This window comes from Arvicola amphibius, chromosome 5, assembly GCF_903992535.2.
Source record: "Arvicola amphibius chromosome 5, mArvAmp1.2, whole genome shotgun sequence".
Taxonomy (NCBI): Eukaryota; Metazoa; Chordata; class Mammalia; order Rodentia; family Cricetidae; genus Arvicola; species Arvicola amphibius.
In genome coordinates this window covers 96,285,573-96,303,680 of record NC_052051.1, presented here as the reverse complement: position 1 = coordinate 96,303,680, position 18,108 = coordinate 96,285,573, and the positions used below count along the sequence as shown (strand labels likewise).

Sequence of the window (18,108 nt, the reverse complement as noted above, 5' to 3'; positions counted from 1 at the left end):
TCATGAAAGATAAAATGCTCTGCAGCTCAAACTGCTTCATAGGTCTACATCCCCAGAGCTGGGAGGTGGCTCCGTCATAAAGCACTTCCCAACATGAGCACAGGACCCGAGTTCCTGCCGCGGGTACCCACATGGAAACAACAAAAGCTAGGCATGCCTCAGCACAGGTGGAATCCTAGTGCTTGGGGAGCAGAGGCAGGGGGATCCCTTGAGCTCCTCACAGCAAGGGAATCTTGCCGAAACAGCTCAGGGTTCAGTGAGAGACTTTGCCTCAAGAAACTGAGGTGGAGAGAGCCTGAGGAAGGCCTGAACTCGACCTCCTGCCTCTGCATACACAAAAACATATGCATACCCTACACGTTCATCCCTAGATTGTCTGCACAAGTTCTCTAGATGGAGGGAGCAAAACAAGAGCAGAGAGAAGCTTGCATTCACAGTCAGGAGCATGCCCCTGTTGCCGAGCCTATCAGAAAAGCAAATCTATAGTTGACTAAGGAGAACCCACATTTCAAGAGTTCTCTGTGAAGATTATATGATGATTAACTTCCAGAAACCCTTTAGCACAGCGGTTCTCAAGGTGTGCTGTGACCCCTATGGAGGTTCGAACAACGCTGCATATGGGATATTTCCATTCTGATTCCTAACAGCAGCAAGATTACCGTTATGAAGAGCCACAAAATCATTTTATGGTTGAGGTCACCACAGCATGAGGAAGTGTGTTAAAGGATTGCAGCTTTAGGAAGGTTGAGAAGATGGCTTTAGCGAATACCTCACAAAGGCATTGTAGCATGCGTGCAGGTTTGGATGTTAGGGTATTGGCTGGTGATGCAGCGCAGGGTTGAATGTTGCAGGGCTTCATCACTCCTCTCCTACCTCAGATTGTTGGGTATGATGAAAAGAACTCGCAGGTATGTTTTAACCCTTCACTGCTGAACTTCACTGACGAGTTGCTTCCCTCTGTGCCCAGCACAGCTATGGTTTTGAATAAATACCTGTCACTTTTAAGAATCTTTGCAGTAGTTCAACTCAGTTGTCTTAAGGTTTCTAAATTTTCATTGAACTCAAGGTTTTCACTTTAGAATATAATTCATTTACATATCCTCCTGTGTAAATCACAAGTTTGTCTGATACCAATTTTTCGTTTGTTTTTCAAGACAAGGTTTCTCTTTGTAGCCTGATTGTCCTGGAGCTCGCTCTGTAGATCAGTCTGGCCTCAAGCCCACAGAGATCCGCCTATTTCTGCCTCCCCAGTGCTGGTATTAAAGGTGTGGGACACCATCACACCCGGCTTGTGATATCAATATTTTAATACTTAGGAAGTAAAACAGAAACATATCAGCAAAAATATTATCAGGTTTCATTTTACTTAATCTGACTTGGAAGGATGGGGGTTCCTAATATGGCACTGAATGGTGGGGTGTCCTTTAGTGGTGGCGTGTCCTTTAGTGGTAGGGTGTCCTTTAGTGGTAGTGTGTCCTTTAGTGGTGGGGTGTCCTTTAGTGGTGGGGTGTCCCTTAGTGGTAGGGTGTCCTTTGTGGTGGGGTGTCCTTTAGTGGTGGGGTTCCTTTAGTGGTGTTGCAGAGGCCTGGGTCCCACAACACTGCAAACACCTTTCAGTCTTATTTGAGGAAGCAGTGTCTTTGATCGAAGTCCTTCCTCACTGATGTTTCTGTACCATCATCTGTCCCTTAGCCCCATGTCGGCCCCTTGTCATTAGACTATTGCTGAACTGTTCATTTTGACATCCTGATGTGGGCCTCGTGTGGAGTGAAGACGTAAGCCTGCATTCGGTAGTCGAGTACATCCAAGAAGCTCGGAGCAGGGCGCGGGTCTGAAGAGAAACTGATGGTCTCAAATACTGGAACCTGGTAACTAGAGAGAAGACTATCATACATTTTAAAATTATGGCCATTACCAAAAATTCTCTTGCCTATAGTGTGTGGAAGATGGTTCTGTCAGGATCACAGAACCTTCTGAGTCATGAAGTTTTGCTTTACTTTGTCTTCTTCAAATGCTTAGTTCAAAACTTTTTAAAGCTGTTATTCTATATTCAAAGGATACACAAAGTCCCATACTTTCAAATTAAATAAATTTATAGATTAAAATTGTTTATATTTCTGCTATTGAGATTTCCAGTTTCAAACTGTCCTATGCCATAGGCTCTCCAATGGACATTCCAGTGTGTAAATGTCAAACATATTTTTGTATTAAATTGTACCTTTGATGAGAGAATGAATATTTTATTTATGCTAAATACATTTTTGTAATCTGGCAGACTTGGAGGCATGGTCTAGTGATGACAATGTATTATGTACTTTTCTGGAAGATGTAGTTAAGATTTTTATTTTTATAGAGTTAGGTATATTTATTTTAATGTATGGTAGATAAGTTTTTTGAGTAAATTATAACTTTCAGCTGTCACAGAAGAGTAAAATATTATTACAGAATTTATAAACCAATTAATTACTGATTTTGCACTTTTTCTATTTCTGCCAAGTAAAATTAAATGCCGAAGTCTATCTGAGTTTTAACACACACACATACTTTGCTGTGTAAACTCTTGTAGTTGATTTAAGCAAATCATAGTAGTGGCAAGCATTCAAATTTGCCCTTACATCTATGAAGACACATTTGTGCCATTGTGTGGTATGGTCTTGCTTGTTTGGGTGGAACTTACAACAAACAGCTCCTGCCATAAAGACAGTAGGAAGGTTTATTCTGAACCAAACATGAGTGACCACGCCCAGAAACATTAATCCAGATTACACAGAATGACATAAACCACCTCAGAAGTCACAGAACAAAGCCCAGTTTCAAGTCAGTGCCTATGCCTGGTGGGGATATCAGGTCAGTCACAGTGGTGGAGTCTCCCTGCCAGCTTAGCATCTGTGTTGGTGCAAACTCCTGGGGCCCTTTAATACATGCCAAGAGGTTTTGCAAGCACCTGCAGGCCCTGTCTTCTGAGGTGCTGGGGACTGAGTCCAGGGCCTCTGGCAAATGAGCCGCATTCTCAGCCACTGGTCCAGTGATCAAACATGGAGCCGAAGCCCCAGCGTCAGAGCGTGCCAGCTCCGGCCGCAGGAGGGTCAAAAGGCAAAAGACGACTTCTCCGGCTCACTCCATCCTGGCCTTTGTCCTCCGGTTCCTCATTGGCTAGGTCGGTCGAAGCCTTGCCTCTTCCGGTGGGCCCCAATAAGGGGGCGGGGCTCTGTGACGCACACATGACGCACGTAGGGGTATAAATAGTGGGCGGGCCTCGCGCTCTAGCACAGGAGCCGCCGGCGAGGGGGCAAAGAGGAAGCTTTTTTGAAGCCGGAGAGAAGGTGGGCCTAGCCTGGCGCACCGGCGCCGGCTGAGCCCGGAAGGCAGTGGGCCGAGAGCGGCGGGAGGCCGCGCGGAGGGGAAGACGGTGGTCGGGCGGGAGTCCCGCGGCCGAGTGTGGCGCGGAGTGCGCCGTCGATGGCCCCGAAATCCGCGGACAAAGGGCCGCCATGTCCCACCCCGGTAGTGTCAGAGGGGCAAAGTCCAGAAGATGAGCCTTTCTAGAAAGGTCCCTCCTGGCGAGGGCTTCTGAAAAATGAAGAGCAACTAAGCTCTCACTTTTGAACAGCCCTCTGTCAGCTGGGTTGGTGAGAGGTCTGATGCCCCATCGCTGCTGCCCCCGCCTTTTCTCAGTCAAGATCGTTCCTAGGGAAAGTCACACCCCTGGCTTTCAAGTGTTCCTAAACCCGAGACCTGGTACTAGCACCATCTCACTGCTGCCGCATGGTTGGTAGTATTAATTACCTAAGGATGGGTGCTGTATCTGCCATTTTGCCCGCCTGCCACTCACTTTGAAAACTGCCCTGGGATGTTTATTTGAAAATGAAACCAAAAGCATATATACATATGTATATTTATGTGCGTATGCTTATGTGTTGCAGATCACTGCCATTTAGCATAGTAAAGCTGCATTTGCCCCAAAAGATGAATTAATTCGGTAACGCACCTGATGAGTAAGGGACCAAACATTTAATTTAGGTAATGCACCTGATGACCAAACATTTAATTGTAGTCTCAAAAGTTTTGCTTGGGTCAAAACTTGTTTTGGTAAGAATGTGAAAGGTGCTTCTAAATAAAAACATTTTGCTGTGGCATATTGTGTTTTTATTAAAAGTTGGCCCTTGAGATATTGCTACAACTAAACCATGCCACTTAGTCCCATGAAACATTTAAGGTGTTAGGGTATGATTCATTGTCAAAGTGGTCTGCTCATTATCAGTATCCATGGGAAGCATTCTTAGGTACTTGTGTCTAGAACAGCTGTGATTTCCCCAAAGCAACTGATTTAAAAAAAAAAAAAAAACTCAAAGTCTGAATCATGTTAGCTCCTCTTTCCTATCTGGTGGCTCCTTGGTAGCTCAGGACCCAATTAAATATCCATATTTAGGAAAGCAAAAGACTAGTTGGCAGCACTGTGATTGTCTTTCCCTTACTAAAAAAATTCAGTTTTTAAAACATATTTGCAAGGTTCCATGTTTAAGAGTGAACACACAGTTTGGGCTGACAAACTCAACCCATGAGAATTATAGGTCTAGATGTGTCCAACTTGTGGCCTGTCTTAGGATAGCTATGAGTGTAACCCAACATGTTTGTATATAACAACCCAATGTCAAAAGCTGGGACAACCTCTAGTAGCTTATATAACACTCAAGGTACCACTTGACAGTCATCAAGGGAATGGATATGGTGGCCCAAACACTCAGGAGGCAATGGTAAGTAGATCTCTGAATTCGAGGCCAGGCTAGTCTACAGAGAGAGTTCTTGGTCAGCTGAATCTGAAGGGGGGTGGTAATTTGATTAAGGAAATAACTCTATATTAATGGGTATGGCATAGTCCCACAGATAGACATAACATTAAAAAATAACTCAGTGGTAGAGTGCTTGCCTGGTATTATGGAAAGCCCTGGGTTCAAATCTCAATACCAAAGAGAAACAAAGCAAAACTTGTGGACTAGAATGTAGGAAATGTGTCTAGGAATATATTAGAAAAATGTAATTTTCTTGTAGAAATAGTTTTGCAACACTGTACAAAATTATTGTCTATATCTGAGCATTATTTGGAAATACATGTGCTTAATTGAAATATTAATTGGATTTTATGTGTCTTATTTGAACATAAAATGTATCATTCTTTTAATCTTGGCAGGCCATTTCCGAGAGGGGGGGGAGGGAGGGAGGGAGGAAAGGAGGGGAAGAGTCTTTGTGTATGTATGTGTGCATGTGCATGCATGCCACTTGTGGAGGTTAAAGGACCAATCTCTAGCTAGCATTTATTCTCTCCTGCTGCTTGTGGGATACAGGGATTAAGCTCAAATCCTCAGGTCTGTGGGAAAGCACTTTCATTTGATGAGCCAACTCCATGGCCCACTTAATGAGTGCTGTATTGCTTGCTTGTGCATAGTAAGCTGGTGGTAGCGGGTTTATTTTGTAAATAATTACCAAAAATTGCATCCCATGTTACCAGAATAAATACAGATGAGAAGTAAAACTAATAATTTTAATAGATTTGGTTTTAGGAACCCCAACTAAATCATAAGAAAATTCAATGTCATGAACAGTGTAAGATTTTGTTCCTTTTCCTTATAGTTGAAATTACAGACATCCTGCCAAAATGATTTCTTCAAAGCCCAGACTTGTTGTACCCTATGGCCTCAAGACTCTGCTTGAGGGAGTCAGCAGGGCCGTTCTCAAAACCAACCCAACAAACATCACCCAGTTTGCAGCAGTTTATTTTAAAGAACTCATTGTGTTTAGAGAAGGTTTGTATTGCTTTAGCTTCTGTATTTGTTGCTTTGCAAAGCCATTTTAAATTGGAAAATGTCTCTATTTGACTTCCTGCCTTTATTCATTCATTCACTCAGGGAATTCATCTTTGGATATAAAAGATCTGATTAAACAGTTTCATCAGATGAAAGGTAAGTGCCGCCGAGATGCTGTCTCAGCAGCGGTCATCGCACACTTGGCAGCACACGGATTCTCATCAAGCACACCAGTGTTTTATGTCTGAGTAATCATACTGCTGCTCTGTATTTTTACTAAGTCATGTCTGGCTTATTTTAACATCAGGATTTCCAGTTTAGAAGGTTTTACATCTTAAAAATAGGTGTGTTGCAGGACGAGTACTCAGGGCTGAAAATCCAGGTTGTAGAGCTCTTGCAAAGCACACACGAGGCCTTGGGGTCCGTCCTGGAGCACAAGATTCCACTTCTTAGTAATGAAAATACATGGTGTCTAGAACAGTGCAGATGACTATGACTCACACGCTCCCTACCTGCACACTTTTAGGGAAGTACAGCGGACTTTAAGAGAACTGTACTTCATAGTAATTGTAATGTGGTGTTCTGTAAAGCTGTGCAGGTTACCATCAATTATTAAACATGCTCCAAAATCCAAAATGAAAGTGAACACAACGATTTAAGTCTCTGGCTTAGAGTATTTCACATTCCTGGGTTTCAGATTAGGGATTCTCTACTAATAGGCTATGCAAATATTCTAAAATAGTTTTTAAAACCCTCAAAATCTGATATATCAGCTTCTAGGCATTTCTGATAAAGAACACTCAAGATATATATCAGTGAAGTAGAGCTGGAGGTTTCAGTGTAGGCTTAAGCATGAAGGGTAGGGGAAAACCCGCTGTTGCAAGGAAATAAAACATCCTCTTACTTGTAAGTCCAGTCTACAGAGATCAGCCGTCGCTGCCACATGCCCTGCTAAGAGTAGATGTTTATGAAGCGGTACTTTTCTCCATGTCTCAGGCACCGTGACATAGTAACACACATATGCTTCAAGAAAGTTGTTTTTCATTTGTAAACTGAATGTTGACAGCATGAAACAGAGATGACCGAATAGCAACAGAAGAGTTGTAGGAAAAGGCAAAATTTATACAAATGAAACATTTAGATAGTTTAAAAAGATGAAATTTGGTAAAGGATGCATCTAAAAGAATGGTGAGGAAAAGCTTCTTACAGGATTTTGTGAAGAGGTAAAGGATCCCTGGCCGCCGTAGGAAGGAGCAGCATAGTTCTTACCATATTGGCTGACCAACAACAGCTTTTGGATGACTTGAGAGTAGTTCCCAGCCACCCTTAAACTGTCATTTAAAAAAATCATATTCTTTTTAGATTTATGTGGATGAGTGTTTTCCTGCATACTTGTAGTGATGCATACATACATACAGACGCCACCTTCTGCAGAATCCAGAAGAGGGTGCTGGATCCCCTGGAACTGGCAGTTAGTCCTAAGACACCATGCAGATGCTGGGAACTAAACCCGGGTCCTCAGCAAGAGCAATGAGCTCTCTTAATCACTGAGCCATCTCTTCAGCATCTCTGTCAGGTTCTTTCTCATTTTCTTACGTTTATGTGTGTGTGTGTGTGTGTGTGTGTGTGTGTGTTATGCGTATGTGCATGCTATGGCACACGTGTAGATCAGCGGACAACTTTTGCGAGTCAATATTCTTTGTTCATTGAGCCCTGGGAACCAAACTCAGGTCATTAGGCTTGGTAGGACCTTTGCTTCATGCTCCAAATCATGTCATTTTTGTTAAAATACACCCAAAACAGGAAATCAAGATTAAAAATAGGAAACATAGGCATTTGAAGGGGCAGAGAATGAGGTGTACAATATTTCTGGAATATTGTATTGTCTAGTCTAGCTGCTTTCTTGCAAGCACCTGATGACATTAACTAACCATGAGAAGCTATAAGCTGTGGGATTTGCTTATATAATCTTTGCCGCGTATACATACCAAGCACAAGAACATTGCTTTCTATATCCATGATCCTAGTTTCTCAGTCAAGGTTTTTGTGTTTCTGTGTTCAAAGCGAGAGCTACATTAGAAAATACTGTGAATGTGCAGGCTTACCCTATTTCATAATGGCAAAACTGGTTTTTATGGTGGAAGATACTACCTGACAGCATTTTGAGATTATTTATTTAAGATTTTATCCACCATTCATTTTAGCATGTGGATTTTGATTAATAACATGTAGGTTAATATTTTTGCATCTCAATTTTTAAAATTAATATGGAGTAATAGAATAACAAAATTTGTAGGCCAGCCATACTTTTGATGGAATTAAGGAGATATGGCTGTTTATCTCTTCAAATAACTACAGATGTCAACAAATAGGCACAGCATACAGATAAACTGAAAGGAAGTTCACAGTGTGGTTATAAAAACAGACTGCCTTTTAGGAAGTAAGACAGTGGTAACATTGCTCGTCATGCTGATTGGAGGCATCATGAGGCAATATGAAAGTATGACCAGAATGCAGTTGGCTCATTTCCCCTCGTCACCACAAATGGCTTCTTCCTAGACAGACTGCATCCAGCAATCTGGGTCCTCCTATAGACAGACATGCATTAGATCTCCTCTCCTGAATGATAGCTTCCTTTCTGCTGACTGGTTCAATTCTCTGCCATTCTTAAGACAGATACAAATAAATCTAGCCATGTGTCATTCATCCAAGTACAACTTGCCTTGTGTGAATCCTAGGTTTAAATGTAGAGGTGGCACCTAAAATAGTCCTACATACATTGCTGGTTAATCTCAAAGACAGAGGCCATCTCAGGCTTTCAGTGTCTGTGAAAATGAACCTCTCTAGGAAGACTTAAGTCAATTGACCCTTACTCTGTTCTTTCAGTCTCTCCAGTGTGAGGCAGCATCAACTAAAGACAGCAGCAGGCATTAGACGTTGGTATGTGTACAAGAGCTAGCTGTTGAGGTGTTCCCTAGTTCACCTACCTCACTGCTGTCAGATGGGAGCATGTGTTTCATGAAGGCTGGTCAGTGAAGATGTTCTGTTCTCCAGTTCTTCCCAGTGGTGGTTTGTCTGCCCAGCATCAATCATTTCTGTGTGTTCCCAGTACGTGTGGAGAGCGTGCAGAGAGGAACGTTCGCTGCGTGTGTCATTTACCTGTTGAAATTTCTTTCTGGGATTTTTTTCTAGAAACCATTTTTGGTAGGTGTTGAGAACCAGAAGAGGTTAATCGGCTTGCCATGCACAGTTGGTAATGGAAGGAGAGAGCTAGACATGAGAGCCAAGTTCACCACTCCCACCTTCCAGTTTTCCAGAGTTTAGTGTCTTCAGAATGGTCATGGTTGTATCCATGGTCATCATGGTATTTGTCTTGGGCCAAGTGACCACTGGTGTTAGGATAGGTTCCTTTTGTGGCATGCTATCCCATCTCCGTCATTCTTTTGAGGCCTGCAGAAAAATACTTGTCAGTCATAACAGACTTGTGAGTTTGGAGGCACAAGTCCAACCTCCTGGGCCACATTTAGTAGTTACTATGTAGCTGTTACCGTCTCACTAGAGAATGGCGGCCTTTTCTTCCTGGCCCCTGCCATGGCTGAGTCAGCTCTGGTACACCTCTGGGATGAAAGGAGACTGTTCTTTATGAAATCAGGTAATTTACTATGACCTCAACTGTCTGAACTCAAGCCAAGTTATGATTTTATGATGATCTTCTTGTCAAGAGTAGTATTGCTTTATCTCTGCATCCTAAGCACAAGAGTAACTACCAAGTTAGGCTTATTCAAGTTAGGCTCAGAACTTGTGAACTCTGAAGATTTTTTAAAATTTATTATCACTCAAAACTGTGTGTGCGCATGCATGTACGTGTGAGTGCAGGCGCCCAAAGGCTGGATCTGCAAGAGCTAGAGTTACAGGCAGTTTTGCTTCTGGATGCTGGGAAGAGAACTTGGGATGCTGAAAAGCAGGAAGCTGCTGAGCCATCTCTCGAGGCCCAAACTCTCAACATTTTTATTAATACCATTATTAAGTTCTGCTTTTATCCCTATAATATTTATGCTTAACTTATCTCCTAGTGAATTTAAGTTTTATGCACTGTCATCTACCAGAGTCTTACATGTAAGCGAATCATTCTATCAGGTGTGCTGGTAGGAAGACGGTGTTAAAGGGCTGTATGCTCTGTGGTAGAGTACTTCCTTAGCACATACAAAGTCTGAGATTGAATCCCTAGCATGAGAGATGGGGAGGACTGGGGCAGGGGAGTCCTGCAGAGATATTTAGAAAAGCGAGGTGAATGTTAGTAGTTTTTCTTTTTGTGGCTTTTCTCAGCATTTCATGAGCATTTAGTATGGCCATCTGTGTCCAGAACTAGACAGTTTAACTGAATTTACAAACTAGCAGCTAGCATGGGTAGAAACCCTGAAGGACGCTTTCCTTTAGAAAGCAATGTGAACATATGGACGACATACTTGTGGTTTTGAGAATAGGGTCTTAAGGTTCTGTAGCTACAGATCAGCTCCCAGGCCTGGATCTCCAAACCTTTGACCTGAAGCAATCACTTCTCACTCTCCCTGCTGACTTTGTGCTTTTTGAATGAGGAATAGGCAAGGCAGTTAGTAGGGTGAGGCTGCTGACCCTCAGAAGGGGTTTTCTAGGGCACTGAGCATCAATGGCTACATTCATGGACATAGGAGTTTCTCTTTTCATCTGGGTCAATATGGCCATGGCTTCACGACATGTCACCTGCAGGTATATCATGTTTCCTAATGTGAAAACCACAGTGCTCCAGATGACAAGTTCATTGCATACTTTGCACACTGGTTTTCCTAAATGGAGGAATGCATCTGCGTGTTCCCTCTAAGTTATGACACCAACTGAAACTGTGGAATAATTTGCTTCCCCCATCTGTCTTTAGTGTTTCCTTTGCTCGCATTTTGTGTTCTATGTGCATGTCTGCAATGTGTGGATGTGGATGTATGGAGAGGCACAAAATTGACACTGGTCACACGCCACTATTTACTGAGGCAGGGTCACTCGCTGAACCCAGAGCTTGCCAACTCCAGTTTGCTAACACACTCTCAGGATTGCCTGTGCCTCCCTGCCTCGCAAGTACTGGGATTTCAGGTGACATCCAGTCATCCTGCCCAGTTCTCATATGGCCAGGCCAAGTCACACTTTACCTGCTGGGCCCATCTCCTCAGTGTCACTCCCCCCCCCCCCTTTTTGGTGTGACAACAGACCAGGAGGGTTCTAGTTTCCTTTCTTTTAGGAACTGAATATCAGCTTAGAGTAGTATAATACTAGCTTTACACTGTAATATATGCTGGTCATTTATTTCTAAGGAAATGAATTGTTTAGGTGGATGTGAGCTGTTACAGATCCATTAGCTATGCTAATGCAGATGTTCCACATAGATCAATGTAGACTGGTATTTGAAAGTTCAACCTACTGTTGCTTTATTTAAAATATTTTGAGGAGTGTTTGCTGATTAGCTCACCTAGCTGTTACTTTTTAGTAGAGAAATGGGCAGAAGGAGTGACACTGGAGAAGAAAGAATGTGTTAAAGAACCGGGAAGAACACCTCCAGTTTCCTGCGAACCTACACGAATGGAAAAATCCACAGACACAGAGGAGGACAATGTAGCTGGACCACTGTTTAGTAACAAAACCACCCAGTTTCCATCAGTTCATGCTGAACTCCAGCCTGAGGAGACAAGTGAAGGAGTTTGTGGTCCTTCTTCCAAACCAGCCACACCAAAGACCACCACCCCACCGTCCTCACCACCTCCAGCACCTGTCTCTGCAGAGTATGCCTATGTGCCGGCCGACCCAGCTCAGTTTGCTGCACAGATGTTAGGTAATGTTCCATGCACATATTCTGAAGTTTTAATGGTGGACGTGGCAACAAGTACCCAGGACTCACTGAGCGCAGAGAGTGATGAAGAAGTCGTGGTGTCTGCTCCTCTGGTGTGCTCTGGAGAGATGTTAGCAGTGCAGGTTATGAGCCAAACATCTGCTCAGGCAGTTGTGGGTCCTAATTCTGAGGCTGAACCACCAAAGGCTTCCTCAGCCCCCTTGCAGGGTGAACAAGAACCTCCTGCTTATGATGAAGCTCCTGACACTCAGGTTACATCAGCCGTTCATGTACCATCCATATGTAACGGTGTGCCTGTCAATGAAGGAGTTGTCTATGTTGAGCAGATACCGGGATACGTAGTTATCCCGTTTACTGACCAAGTTGCTTGTCTTAAAGAAATTGAGCAGTCACCACCAGTTAGTCCTAAACCTGTAGAAACCAAGACTTCCTCAGGCATGTCTAAGATATCTGTAGAGTCTCAGCAGATTGTCCAGGTGGAGAATTCCCAACACCAGTCCTCAGTACACATGGAGGCAGAAGCAACAGTTCTGCTCTCTGACAGTGCTTTAGAGGGTCAGCCCGAGGTACCTGCAGAACCCCTGGATGCAGAGGGCTTTGTCAAAATAGCCTCTGAGAATTCTCTGCACTTTGAAGTGGAGATCGTTACCATAGACCCTGACAATCCTGGCCAGGAGGAGTCAGGGGAGAACGCCGCACCCTATTCATCCGGTGACCCTTTCCCTCCTGCGCCAGGAGGCTTTACTGAACCTGAAATCCAACCAGATGGGGAAGATGCAACTGAACAGGTTTGATGAAGCCAGGTAAGAAAATTAGATACTTGCACATCCATATACTGTGTTTCAGGTAACATCTGTATTCAGTAACCATACAGGTTGGCTCTTCTGCCGACTGGCCAAAGTCCATTTTCAGGTTATTTAAATGCCATACCTACTTAAAGGCTTTGTTGTACTTAAAAATTATGAAAATCACACGGCACTGTCAAAGCTAAGAATTGAGCTTTTGCACACATTTGTAGACATGAGACTGTTAGATTTTTAATACCTGTTTACAAAATGGTAACTAGAAAAATGCAAAACTGAACACTGCGTTTATTTGGGCTGTGGCATTTAAAACATGAGAGAAATGGTGGTGTGGCTGACTGCTTTCGCACTGAGTCAGGAGAACTCTGCAAGCAGGTTTGGGATGTCGGCTCAGACACTGCTCCTACTTGGGCCTTCCTGTGGCTGAGGGCGCAGCATCACAGCCAGATGGAGAAAGGACAGGTTAGATGGAACGTCTGTGTCACAGGGAACCAGCAGAAAGAATGGCTGCACACCTGAAAACAGTGTGTGCAGTTCCCATGCATGGACCCCCAGGCACACCAAAGCCAAGCTGCTTTCTGGGAAGCTTTAACTCCAGCTGCTTTCCCTCCTGACACATAAGCGTTATAACCCCATCTCCATCAAATTATGGCATGTGGTCTGCCTACCCTTCTGCCTATATGGATACTGCAGTGGCCCTTCTTGGGTATCTGAAGGGACATTAATGAAAGAAGCTCCCATTCCTCTTGCAGAAATTCTTAACTCTGACTCAAACTAGAATAATATAGGAATATTACCAAAGCAGGTGTTTAGCAACCAAATTCTGACTGGCAGTGTGACAGATTCGCTACAGCTGGAAAGGCAGAGGGCAGTGCTGCATTCACAGCCTGTGCGGCCGGTTTGTCTCTGTGGCTTGAGCATCACGTCAAGCAGAGTCACTGTTTTCAGGCACTTAGCTGTTACTGAGGGACAGTTGTCCTTAGTGGACAAGTTGCCAAGAGAACTCAAGTTTGAGGTCTTAGACCCTCTCATCTGGAAAGACTGAAGATTTGGATTGTATTTTAGTAATCTTGAGGACAGGATTTGTCTGAGCCATCAGAAGCATCACTGAATCTGTGCAATGGATGGCCTAGTGTGCACAGTGTGAACCGACACACTCAGCAGTATAGAACCCCTTGCTATAAGCTGATGGACGGCTTTTTTAGCTCTCCCACCAGCTTTTTGGTGCCCAGCCTTGGCTAAAATAAGTGCTCTCTGGGATCTGACTCCTAGATGAGCTAACAGATTGAAGATGGGAGACGGCAGTGCCCGTCAAAAGACCAGAGACATTATTAGGTGACATGTAGTGTCTGACTAGGTAGAGAAACTGCTATGCAGATGTGCTTATATGATTTCTCATTGGCTTTACATGGTTGATGTTTATTTTTGGTAAATAAAAAGTTTTGCTAACTTTCTTCTGAGTGCCATGTGGAAGCCATATATGAAGCTTAAGATTCTTGTTAGGCACGTGGTACTTCTAGCTCTTGGGAGGCTGTGGCAGGAGGACTACTGAGAGGTCAAGGCCAGCCTGGACTCACAATGATACCTTGTCTCAAAGAACCAAAACAGTGTAAGAGTCTGGAAACAGGCACTTAAGAGTACAATTACTTCTTGAGCCGCACCTCTGCTGTCCCTGCCATTGCTCTGGGTTCCTTTTCCAACTGTTGTGGATCATGCTGTTCCTCCACATTACCAGGCACAATTTCTGTAGTCCTCTCTATAGCATGCTTTATGGCACATATTATTACAGTTGCTTATTTATATGTAAAAAAAAAGATTTACAAAGACATGACTGTGCATAGTGCCTGGTACAGAGACCAAACCTTTAATGCCTGCAATTTTTTTTTTTATAGCACTAGCAACAAGCGAAGCAGGACAACCACCACCATATTCTAATATGTGGACACTTTATTGTCTAACTGATATGAATCAACAAAGTCGCCCATCACCGCCACCTGCACTTGGGCCTTTTCCCCAAGCAACCCTCTATTTACCCAATCCTAAGGATCCACAGTTTCTGCAGAATCCACCGAAAGTCACTTCTCCAACCTATGTGATGATGGATGACAGCAAGAAGACCAGTGCCCCACCTTTTATTTTAGTAGGCTCCAATGTCCAGGAAGCACAGGATTGGAAGCCTCTTCCTGGACACACTGTGGTGTCACAGTCAGATGCCTTGAAGAGATACGCTGCAGTGCAAGTGCCCATTGCTGTTCCTGCAGATCAGACATTCCAGAGACCTGCCCCCAACCCCCAGAATGCTAGTCCTCCTACAAGTGGACAAGATGGCCCCAGACCGCAAAGCCCAGTCTTTCTTTCTGTTGCTTTCCCAGTAGAAGATGTAGCTAAAAAGAGTTCAGGATCTGGTGACAAACGTACTCCCTTTGGAAGTTACGGTATTGCTGGCGAAATTACTGTGACTACTGCCCATGTCCGCAGAGCAGAATCTTAAAAGAGTAGGTAACCCTTCCTACCTTGACATGTGGGCCTTAGCACAGCAGAGCCTTCAGCACTTAAGGGCTGGGTATTCAAACACTTGAGAATAATGGTGTGTACTTAAGCTTATGTGCTCGGCTTTCAACTACAGAGCTGCTAATGAATGCCCAGCCACCTTTCAGTATATGGTAGATTCTTTAAAGTGAGGATAATCAATGTTTAAGAAACAGGTCCATATAAGAGATTATTCTGAAGTAACAGCTCTGACAATTTTATCTAATTTTTTATTCAATTGTGGTTAACTGGAATTTTTAGACTTTTTTTTATTCAGTTGGGCATAATGTCGAGCCTCTTCCTTTGGTATCGACAGTGGGCGAGTAAAACATGGACTCGAGTGGAGGAGACTATATGTATGTATAGTGCCGCCAGGCATGCGGCTAAGGGAAGCTATGGATTCCTAACAGTTAAGCCACTGTGATTTGGGGGGGTTGGAGAGGTGGTATTTCAATTGTGTAGCCATGAACGTAATCATGACAACCTGATGGTGGTCTCAGCAGGAACTGCTAGGATATTTTTGATTTATTTCATGATATATCTAAACAGTTCAATGTCTCTTCAACAGATGCTGAAATGATGCTGTTTGAGTCAGCATTCAAGGTGGAGTCTGTCACCATGTGAACTGTATCAATAAACTTCCTGCAAGCATACCACTTTGTATTGTTGCTTTAGTAACTTAGATGTACAAACCACCCCACATTGTCCAGCACATCCATGTACAGTTTTTCTAGTCAGGATATCTGGAATTCAAATAATAAACACAGTAACTCTGTTTACAGTATCAGTGAGGCAGCAGTCTCTCTGGCCCTAGAGACAGACATCTTTTGAGTGTTAGGTTACAATATCAGCTGAAATTCTGAAAGCATTCACACTTTTTTTCAATAGTCTAAAGCTTTTATTTAGCATCATTATAACACTTGTTAACGTTAATACAATTAAAGTAACTTAGTGGAAGCTACCTAGGCCCTCTAGGGCAAGTATCTCAGTCTGGGATTTGGTTGGATAAATACTATGAGATTACCCCAATTAAAGGGGCAAAGCTCCTGTACAGTAGGTCTCCAGTACCTTGCAAACTCAAAATGCACAAGGCCTCCTCTTATAGAGATTATAATACACAAGTGCAGCTTAATTTCTCTGGGGCATCTGCCACTGGAAGTTGAAGCTTAAAGGTTTGTCATTAGGTAATGGTATTGATTAAAATCTATTTCTAGGGCATTTTTGTGATTTTTTTCAGTTCAAACATAAAATTTATCCATGTAAATTCTAAGAGTGATCCCAGAGTGTGGAAGGAAATTCAGAGTGCTAAGATAAGGAAATACCTTTTCAGTTTAGAATTTTCAAGTCAGGATTTCCTGATTCTGTCCCACCCCTCTACTCCATTTTAGAGGTGGCAATGTAAAATTGAGGACTAATTTCCCTGAAAGGTCATCTTACCAATTTAGTTTTTATAAAATGACAACCTTTACATTTGAGCACATAACATTGTACAGAAGAATTTTAAACATTTCAAAGCTATACCTAAGCTACTCAAGCATAATAGCATAAAAATATTGACAACTTGATTTTTGGATCACTATAGAATCCCATAAAGCTGAATGTTAGACTACACAGCACCTCCAGCAGCTGCTCGGTTTACATAAACAGTACTCCAAGGAAGCAGGCAGGAAGCCAAGAGCCTTACTTTCCCTATGACCTTCACCAATGCGACCACACCCTACCTTGTGGGATGAAATGAAAATTTAGGAGTAGAAACCAAGGGAAAATTTTAAAACTTAAGCTTAAGACTTATGTAGATTAGCCAAACACCTTGACTTCTCTGCATTTTAATAAATATCAGGCAAATTGAAGTAGTTTCTGTCCCAGTAGCTGCCAGAGTAAATCCAGTCCTGTGCTCCATTGTAGGGGTTAGGACCTTGATGGAACCACCTGTCCAATGAGAAAAGATAAAATTTAGAGAGCAAATGACTCAGAACCCACGGAACACTGTTGTTTAACTTCTAGTAGTTGGCCCTGTGTGTCATGTATTTCCTCAGAGACCCTCAAGAAGTGACAGTGTTTCTAGTCAGAGAATATATGTCCACACTATTCCAAAAGGGTCATCTTCAGGGAAAGGTTGCTACGGTCTACAGCAGTTGGCAGTGGGTTGTCCTACTTGTGATCACCCTTGAGGCCGCCTTCTGTGACACCATGGGGAACACATACCTGCAGCAGGCAGGGTGGGCAGTCGGAGTTCATATGCTCCCTCCGTTTTCCAGGTGAGCTATCGAGCAGCTCCACCTGCTGGTGGATGCAAAGGCTATGGCTCCCTTCTCCGCTATGCTACATAACCCGTAGTGAGATCAACCCAGTCCAGACTTCACAGGGGCTCAATTTGGATTCCTGGGCTACATCTAGCTTTCATTTTAAGCTGTCCTGATTATCCAGTGAGCTGCCTCAATCATTTCCCTGTCTCTCAAAAAATGTAGCATCCACACCAGGTTCAGCAATGCATAGCAGCCCAGCATCTTGGAGCAGCTTTTACACTGTATTTCAGAGTTTAGGGACCTGGGGTACACACAAGGAAGGAAGGTGGGGAGTGCCTAGGTCCTGCCCCTTTACTCAACCATAGCAGCCATTTGCCTGTGCTTGACACCCACACATCCTTTACTCATTCTTTGGCAAAAACTATTATGTGAGTAAATCCAAACACTTGGGGTAGAAGCTGCCAAAGCATCTGTAGATTCTTTTGTAAGATGCAAACAACTATCATGTCTACTGGAATGCTTGCAAAGTTATGCCCATGTTGGCTCTGACACATGAGTGAGTCATGGAGCAGTGGTTACAGGGACTCTAATAGAACAGGAGACTACCAAACAACTCTTAGCCCAATCGAAAGTCAGATATTTGACACTGTCCACAATATTACTTTTTCTAAACCCTAATTCCATCACGTCTAACCCCTTGTGTTTAGAAAAGGCACTACCTAAATTAATGATGCATTATATATGCAAATATGAATGATCCTGTAATTTACTCATAGATGTGAGCAAAAAAAATGTGTATTTTCATGTTCAAATCTAACTCTGGATTGTACTTTGCCTTTTCAATACTGAAAGAATGT

The 18,108-nt window shown here is 43.2% G+C and overlaps 2 protein-coding genes across 5 annotated transcripts in view; one reads left to right on the top strand and one right to left on the bottom strand.

The window, feature by feature from the left end:
• Positions 1-3,280: 3,280 nt before the first annotated feature.
• Positions 3,281-15,658, top strand: Cabyr (calcium binding tyrosine phosphorylation regulated). 4 transcript variants are annotated; one of them, XM_038331133.1, is made up of 6 exons: positions 3,287-4,754; positions 5,629-5,801; positions 5,904-5,957; positions 11,314-11,655; positions 14,369-14,971; positions 15,574-15,658. In XM_038331133.1, the coding sequence occupies exons 2-5, from the start codon at positions 5,654-5,656 to the stop codon at positions 14,965-14,967; spliced, it is 1,143 nt and encodes a 380-aa protein (XP_038187061.1). In that variant the 5' UTR covers positions 3,287-4,754; positions 5,629-5,653; the 3' UTR covers positions 14,968-14,971; positions 15,574-15,658. The 4 variants fall into 4 exon arrangements, with proteins under 4 accessions (XP_038187059.1, XP_038187061.1, XP_038187060.1 ...); XM_038331131.1 differs by lacking the exon at positions 15,574-15,658 and having other exon boundaries at positions 3,281-3,323; positions 11,314-12,476; positions 14,369-14,499; XM_038331132.1 differs by having other exon boundaries at positions 14,369-15,658.
• The window catches only part of Osbpl1a (oxysterol binding protein like 1A), a 185,926-nt gene continuing 183,468 nt past the window's right edge, over positions 15,651-18,108 (bottom strand). The window contains 1 exon segment of the mRNA XM_038331129.2: positions 15,651-16,934. Within this exon segment, the coding sequence (XP_038187057.1) occupies positions 16,832-16,934 (103 nt within the window). The 3' untranslated portion in view covers positions 15,651-16,831.

What these genes read in the sequence shown, in the direction of transcription:
- Cabyr (XM_038331131.1), top strand. Translation starts at nt 5,654, where the DNA reads ATGATTTCTTCAAAGCCCAGACTTGTTGTACCCTATGGCCTCAAGACT. An exon ending in ACTCATTGTGTTTAGAGAAG is followed by an intron (nt 5,802 to 5,903) that starts GTTTGTATTGCT and finishes TCATTCACTCAG; the next exon opens with GGAATTCATCTTTGGATATA. An exon ending in ACAGTTTCATCAGATGAAAG is followed by an intron (nt 5,958 to 11,313) that starts GTAAGTGCCGCC and finishes GTTACTTTTTAG; the next exon opens with TAGAGAAATGGGCAGAAGGA.